This window comes from Poeciliopsis prolifica, unplaced genomic scaffold, assembly GCF_027474105.1.
Source record: "Poeciliopsis prolifica strain line A6 unplaced genomic scaffold, Auburn_PproV2 SCAFFOLD003, whole genome shotgun sequence".
NCBI classification, from domain to species: domain Eukaryota; kingdom Metazoa; phylum Chordata; class Actinopteri; order Cyprinodontiformes; family Poeciliidae; genus Poeciliopsis; species Poeciliopsis prolifica.
This window is the reverse complement of record NW_026562378.1, coordinates 18,021,306-18,029,390: the sequence shown is the minus strand read 5'-3', so window position 1 is coordinate 18,029,390 and position 8,085 is coordinate 18,021,306. Positions and strand designations below refer to the sequence as shown.

Here is an 8,085-nt window from a genome sequence, read left to right as displayed (position 1 = left end):
AAAGCACAATGTTGACAGTCATGTCTCACATTAAAGACTAGCAAAACTTAGTTGAACTTCTCTTCCTAAGGACAACAATTTAAAACAAATCTGATGTAAAATATATGATTTAAGAATCACATTTAAAATTTTAAATCTATAGCAAACTTGCAAAAGTAAAATTATATTGCTTCAGACTTATTAGACTTCCTATCATGACATCATGCAATGTTTTTATGCATTCAGTAACTTTTTTCAGGTCTAAATTACACTGTAAACTTGATCACAAGAAGCAATGACAACCATGGCACAGGGTAAGATTTACTGCACAATTATCTGATAAAAATCTGATAAAAAATAAATCACACCTATCACGTTACTGTGAGTTTCTTACAAAATATGAAAATAAAAAAATGACTTTTCAAGACCTAAAGCTAATTTCTAAATGCTTACAAAGTCAAACTCATTACAAGTCTTTGGTTCCATTTAAAGTCACTTCTGTGATTTGAAGAGCTTTCCTCTGAAAATTCTTGATGGTTTTGGGAAACAAATACCCTTTTCTTTTAGGGGGACTAATGCACAACTCTTTAGGTGCTGAAGTGAAACTAATTTGTGGCAGAATTTGTTTCATATAGAAGAACCAGGTTTGCACTCATGACTGGGACAATTTCTATACAGTTTTAAATTTAGTACAATATGTCTCCTTACGTACCTAAAAACAACAAATATAAACTTACATGTGTCAAATTTTAAATAAACCAATAAATTAAGAAATTTCCAATGATAATTTTTTGTTTGTTTTTATTTTTGTATCCTCCCCAGATTTCTGCTTTGACACAATCAACTGGCCTGCAGGCAATTCCTTTGACTTCCTTTGACTTCATTGTCTGTTTTTTATTTTGACGTTCACTGTCAACTGTCAACTTGCGTCGTATTTCATCAAAAATGTTGTGTATTTTGTGTGCATTCTTGCTGGTGTTGGTTTCACCGTTTTGCTGCCACCTTGTGTTATGTTAGTGAACTGCAACACTTTTTAAATTCAAGACTCCTTTTCTGTTGCTGGATGAAGAAAGTCTAGCAACAACAAATGTCTGAACCTACTTGTCTTTTATTTACAATGTTGACATCGTACAGCCAAACAAAAATAAATAAAACAAATGGCAACAAAAACAACTGGAGTTGGAGACGTCAGAACAGCAACAGGATCCTCATGCAGAAAACAAACGATTGTCCAGCAATACCTAAAAATCCAAGCTGTCTCCTCTTGCTTTACAGTAAACTCTAATTAAACAAAAAAAAAGCTTGCCCTTCTGTTTGTAGTTGGTTTACAAAACCAGGAAATCTGCTCTTTGTGTTGCTCAGTGTTTGAAAGAGATTGTAAACATCCACCGGTACCAACAGATGTCGGAGCGCAGCCTCATCTAATTAGAAGGAGCCTTGTCTTTGTAATGAGTAGATCTCCATCTGCCACTTTTACTACAAGGCACATGTTTGACATTAGACCAATCAATGATGAAATTAGAATACCGGTTTACGTGAATTTATACGAGTAGTGATCAGCGTAACAAGTGAGATTGTATAGTTAAAAACAACTTTATTTGCTGCACGGCTCTTAAAATGCCTGGAGAAAAATACACTTGATGAAAAAAATAATTTACCTGAAAACCTGCTGTAGACATTCTTTCTTGTGCATAATGACCATTATATTTCTTGTTATCAGCAGGAAATTGTTGAAAAAAAACTGGGTTAGCTTTCTGACACATTTGATTTCCATGCAACAACATTACCACAAACCTCAGCAATTCATTCCCTCCATAATATTTCATTGTAAATTCAAGGTAACCCAGGCAGCAGATCAGAGATGTTTTGCAGATTTAACTAATATAACTCAAAAAAAAAACAGTAACACAGGGGTTTCCTCTTAAATCATGTGACAGCAAAAAAAGTGAGCATACAGGTGCATCTGAAATAAAAATATCATCAAGAAGTTTATTTTCATAACTAAATTTGAAAAGTGAAACACCAAGTGGGAAATTTAAAACATTTTTAATAGTTCTAAGCCATCAAATTAAATTGAAGTAATTAGTATGTTATAAATATTTTTTCACTTTTTGAACTGTTACTGAAATAAATTAACCTTTCAATGTTACTTTAATTTGTTGGGATGCACTTGTATTAAATACATTTTCAAGTATCCATTTTCAATGCATTCCTCCAATTGTTACTAACAAAAAAAAAAAACATTTTCCACAGATTTTGTTAAAAAGCTGTTTTTCTTTGCCCATACTCATCATTAGTCCCAGTAGTTAAGGCAAAAAGTAGTCTTTGTCAGATGGCTCCTGCATCAATCTGCTTGTCTGATGGCATCTAATGTTGTCCTCCATGTCTGTGCATTCATGCAGGTCTTTGATTTTCCAGTCCTCCTTTGAGCTGCCAGTCAAAATCACTGACAGACGGCGAAGCGTCAACGCTCCCTTGTGTAGGCCGGGAAACATACTGAGCCGCTAGACTTGTTCTAATCTGGTTGTGAGGCTTCAGTACTCGCTGTCAAACTGTGAAATACTGTGGACACACAGTGTAAACAGAATATCTTAGGCCAAGATGTTAATGAGCTGCAGTTGGGAGAATGCATATCTGCTCAAAGGCTCCCAATTTGCATGTTCTGACATGCAGAAAATCTCATGATCCCAGTTTTGGTGCGCTTTTTTTTTTCTTTCTTTTTTTCCCCTTTTTGAGTCAGTTAGTTACAAAGCAAAGACAGAATGAGTACCACACACGCTGATTCAAATTCAGTGCTTTAAAGTTACAAGGTCCCATCACTCCAGTGCGTGGCCCATTCCTTTTTATGGATGCTTCCAGACTTCTCCGTTTGGAACTGTGGCCGGAGCTCGCGAGGAATCTTCACCGCATGGTACTGAGGAAGTTTGTCTTTGTAGTGGGCACGACGGAAGAAGCCACACTATCCACATAGGAAGGGGAGCGAGTCGAAAGAAGTTGAGGAGCAGGTAAGAAAGAGGTCATGGAATAAAAGAGAAAAACAGAGATTCAATCATCTCGTCATGTCATCTAATCCTTTAATTTTACTTAGATGATGCTCTTATTACCTGCGGTCAATAAAGCACACACCATAAAGCACATTGTCATGCTCTTTGATGCTAAACTTATAGACATGTATGACTTAAACTTCACTAAATAAACATCTGTCCTATTAAAAAATCAGAATAAAAACACCCAGCGATTTTGTCAAGTTCATCCTGGCAGTTAGATATAGCGTATCATACAAACCAAACAAGGTTAAAAAAATGTTGCACAAGTGTTTATGTCATAAAATGAATCATCTTCACAGAGCGATGCCAGAATGAACAGGTGCAGGTCAATAAACAGTAAGCGGCACCACACACAGCACAGCAGGCAGCTCAAAGCCCTGAAGCAGAGGCGGCTGGATGGTGTTCAACAAGCACTAATTAAGATGAGATCCTCAATAATGGAAGCATTTCGCATGCTAATCATCATCCAATGGAACTGACGATTGATCTAATAAGTGTCTCAGGTCTTGGAGACTCCACTGAAAAAAAGAGAATGGAGCTGCAAACATTTTTGATTTGTTACATGTAACTGACTTAGGTTTGTCAGATTTACTTTATTTACGTTTGTTTTACACGACAACTTTAGTAAACTTAATGTTTTTACTTGGATGTACTTAATTTGATCAAGAGAGATGTAATGTTTTCAGCTTGCTTTTTTATTGCGTAGCAAATAAAGAGGATTTGTTACCATACTGTGCATTGCATCATACCTTTTAAAGGTAGAAATTAGGACACTATCTAAAGCTTTGTGGAATAACTTACATTCAGACTCAATCATAACTGGTACATGTAAAGAAGTGTAAATATAAATATATTTTTTTAATATATTTTTTTACTACAGTAGCGTAATCACACATTGAAACACTGAAAAAGTTGCATCTTTAATGTTCACTCATTGATTCAGAAAGTTAAAAATAAAAATCTGAATATTAGAAATTAGCAGGACACAATTACTTTCAGCCCTGCTGTATAGATTTTACACAACTCCCATACTGCCAATAGGACAGGACTCATCTCTGTTTCATGCTATGACGTACAACACCAGCCTTCCTGTGGGCTGAGCAGCAGAATAATTGTGCATGAGGAGTTTTACCGCTTGGAGAGAGAGGAGGAGGGGAGAGCAGGCCAGATGGAAATAGTTTGATATTATAGCTCTAATGCCTGCTTCTCCGCCTCCGAGGGCTGCACCCCCAAATGGGCGCGGTAGTACTCCGTCTCATAGTGCGGGCGCTGCTCGCTGCGCTTGAAGAAGCCGCACTGAGGCATCAGATCATAACGGAGAGGGAGTGGAGAAACAAAACAAAAAAAAGTGACAGGTTCAAAAACAGAATGATCCATGAAAGAAAAAAAACAGGAATGGGAAAACATAAAAAAATTTATATATAGGCAGAAAAGGGGAAAGTATAATTTAGAGACAGCTGGAAAGACTTATATGACTGGAAGATAAAAGAAAAGTCAGAAATAAACAGATTGAGTGCAGAGAAAATGCTGAATACTAAATGTGTTAATTATCCCATCACTGAAAGTTAAGTGATGGGATTATTTACACATTTAGAAACCTCTGAGTTGGATGTTGATCTTTAGAAAGCCTTGATGAACATCTTAGCGACAAACAGTATTTGAGGGCATATTTAAGTACCAGTGCCAAAGGTTTTCTTCACATAGGTGCTGAAAATATGCTCATTTTTATCTCAATTTAATATTTGACAATTATTTACAGATGCATCTCAATGAACTGAGATTTTATTTAAAATGTATTTATTTAAAAAATAATGCCTTAATTTCTAAATAAAATGCAAAAATTAAAAACTGGACTCTGGACCACTGAGTGATCATCCAGTCATTGTTCTGCTCAATTCTGATAAAGGGCTTCCTGCATAGACTGTGGTTCAGAAGTGGCTTAATACAAGTAAAGCAATAGAAAATGTCTTTGAAACATCTGTGTTTAGCATGATCCATGAAAGATCATGATCCTGCAGCTCTGAGTCCAGCTCCAATCCACACCATGTAAATCTCCAACAATTCTTGAATGAGGTTTCTTCTCATCTTATCATAGCTTGTCCTTGTAGATCATACAGTTTTTCTCCGAGATATATTTTGCTTCCACCAAACTTTCCTTATACTATCATCCAGCAAAAAGTAAGCCACAAAATCTTTTGAGTATAAAGAAGTCTACACCACGGCTCAAATAGCATAACACCAAGAAATCCGGTGAGTTACCTTCCATAATATGCAGACAAGGAGAGTCAGCAGCAGGATGCCTGCCAGGATGGCGATCAGGATGATCCACCAGGGAATCATGTATTGCTCTGCAAGATCAAGCTCCGGGTAGATCATTACTGGGATCTGGTGAGGAAGAGAGCGTTAATTGTAGAATTTGCAAACTGAAACATATTTTTTTCACATATTTTAATGTATTCTGTGGTAACATCTGACCTGAAAATCTTCTTGGTCACTGGTTCGGTGAACATACATGTTCAGGACTTCTGTTTTTCAATGTGTTTAAATATATTATAGTAATTTATTCTTTACTTTTCTGAGGTGAGCTGAGTACCTGTACAGATGCATCTCTGAGGACCAGATGTTTGATGGTGGACTTGACAGAGATGTTTGCTCTGATCAGCAGCTCCAGAGCACTAACCGTTGGAAAATCCTGAAAGACAGAGACATGAATCAAACTTTGACCGTAAAAGTGATTTTAATCGTTCAAACATGAGTATGTTTAGGTTGCAGTTTCCATCTCAACCCATCACAATATTTTGAAAATGAAAATAACGAAATAATATTTCATTATTTTGAAAATATGATATTTTAAGGGCATTTTAATTAATTCCTTAATGAACTAATCTTCAGTTCTTGCCTTTAAAGACATTTAAAGGAGATATGACTTCTTTTTTTTTTTTGTTTGGTTGTTTTACCTCTATGAAACTGCTCTTCCAGAGTCTGGCGTGGATCTTGAGGACAGCCTGACCAGTAAAGCTGTGGAGTGGACACTGGAACAGCACACAGCGCGCTGAGCCCAGCAGGCAATCCTGAGCAGCAAAAGGACAGCTGAACAGTTTGCAGTGGATTATCCATTAAAAAAACATTCTTTGTGTCATAATCTCAGCAAATCAAAAATATCTATCTTCAGTTTCCTGAGATCATTTGCAATAATTAACTAAAGTTAGTTATTTTTTCCAAACTTCTTGTCCCTCCTACCAGTTTGAGTGACTTGCGTCTCTCTGAAGCTGCCACTGCTGGCGTGGTGCCTCCATCGCTGCCTTTTGTCATCATTTGCTCTTCCTCCTCTGGGTGTGAACGGCGACTTCTACCCACCTGTAAATAGTCCCATAAATGATCTTTTAAGCATGTAAATTTGGATGTAAGTGGAGGTTGGAGAACAGCTGAATGACCCTAACTGGAGTTCCACCTACCACCTGATTAGCAGCTGAGGAACTCTGCAGATTTAGAGGATTGACAGCCTCAGCGGGACTGCAATGAGTGTCTGGTTGGCCCTCAAACCTCAGTCTTGCAGGATACAGCAGCCACTTCCCATTGGGCAGCTCGAAAGGCCACATGATGTTGAGGGAGGCGGAGCCAAGTTTCTGGAGCGCTTTTCCAGGATTGGAGAGCTGAGAAAACAGTGGTTGTTTTATCTTTTTTCTTAAAACTCTCTCCAACATTAGTGAAAATGAGAAATTAAATTGTAGTAATCACAGAATATTATACTTTGATGAGATACATGACAAAAACACAAGATCTTACCAGGTATTTTGTCCAGTTTCTACTACAAATATCTACATCTAACTAAATGTAGAACCTAAATTACAGATAACTTTCCAGTAAAATATTAATTTTAAAAAGTACGATTTCCACTGGCAAATTTTTGACCCCTAAAACAAAACAATTTTCCAATATTATAAGTGAGAAAATCTGCTAGTGAAACAAGTACTTCTAAAACAAATCTGTATTGAGGAATTACTGACTTAAAACAAGCTACAATATCTTACTGAAGAGGTATGTTTGTTTTGTCATATTTCAAGTGAAGTCAGATATTTGCAAATTGAACGAGGGTTATGTTTTTGCCTATCTAAGTACACAGTTAACTTAGATAGGCTTAAACTCACCACAAATTCTAAATCTACAGGGTTACCGATGTCCTCTAGGCTGGTCATGGCACTCTCCCCCTTTACGGTACCGCTGAAGAACAGCTGATGAGGACGAGCTAGACTGAAAAAAAAAAAAACAATCACATCCACACTTCAGCTTGGAGGCTTTTCTTCATACCTCTGGATAATTTTCTCATGTTACAAGTGAAACTTCACTATTTTTTCAATCTTTTTTTCAAATAAAAGTCTGAAAAGTACGGTATGCAACATTTCCTCCAATATCTCTAAGTAAAATCTATTTTGACTGTCTTTAAAAGATATCTAATTAAATTGAATCCCATATTTACACTCAATTTTGTCTATCAAGACCAATACGACTTATTTGTGGAAAACTGTTTACTCACCCATTGACCGACAGGGGGAGCTCTATCACAACTTTAGCAAAAGCTGTGACAGGATCCAGACTAAGCTGTTCACTGATCCTGGAGAGAAAACATCAACAAGTCACAATAAAAACTTCTTAAATAAATGAAAGTGTTCACGTGTTAAACACTGGTTGATACAGATGGGGTAAGTGGGACATACGTTGCCAGTTGGAGACCTGCAGTGAGTTCAGTGGTCTCAGTAGTAATATTTGACGTACTCAGGTTGATGGTGAATTTTAGCTGAAATGAAGTATAAATATAATTGTAAAACAGACAGAGGTTTCAGTCTGGTTTGAATGGTCATAATGCATGTAGATTTCATTTAAAAGTAAGAAGCAACACATTCACAAGACCAGATATAAGAAACTATTTTCTACCTTCGCATTTCGCTTGACAGGATTTCCGAGATCACATTCAACCTGGGATCCATTCTGATTCGCTTGACATATCATCTGCAGTTACAGCACATCAAACACATACCTTCATAACAAACACACTGATTCA

At 36.7% G+C, this 8,085-nt stretch overlaps 1 protein-coding gene across 3 annotated transcripts in view; it reads right to left on the bottom strand.

Annotated features, from left to right (window-relative positions):
* Positions 1-1,069: 1,069 nt before the first annotated feature.
* The window catches only part of itga7 (integrin, alpha 7), a 34,627-nt gene continuing 27,611 nt past the window's right edge, over positions 1,070-8,085 (bottom strand). For 2 of the 3 annotated variants that reach the window (XM_055027008.1, XM_055027009.1), the window contains exons 16-25: positions 7,959-8,033; positions 7,742-7,821; positions 7,561-7,638; positions 7,175-7,277; positions 6,482-6,679; positions 6,267-6,383; positions 5,984-6,097; positions 5,620-5,718; positions 5,286-5,411; positions 1,070-2,938 (exon numbers count right to left, since the gene is read on the bottom strand). In XM_055027008.1, the coding sequence (XP_054882983.1) occupies positions 2,783-2,938; positions 5,286-5,411; positions 5,620-5,718; positions 5,984-6,097; positions 6,267-6,383; positions 6,482-6,679; positions 7,175-7,277; positions 7,561-7,638; positions 7,742-7,821; positions 7,959-8,033 (1,146 nt within the window). In that variant the 3' untranslated portion in view covers positions 1,070-2,782. Of the gene's footprint in view, positions 2,939-4,158; positions 4,323-5,285; positions 5,412-5,619; positions 5,719-5,983; positions 6,098-6,266; positions 6,384-6,481; positions 6,680-7,174; positions 7,278-7,560; positions 7,639-7,741; positions 7,822-7,958; positions 8,034-8,085 lie in introns of all 3 variants that reach the window. The other variant, XM_055027010.1, reaches the window with a different exon arrangement.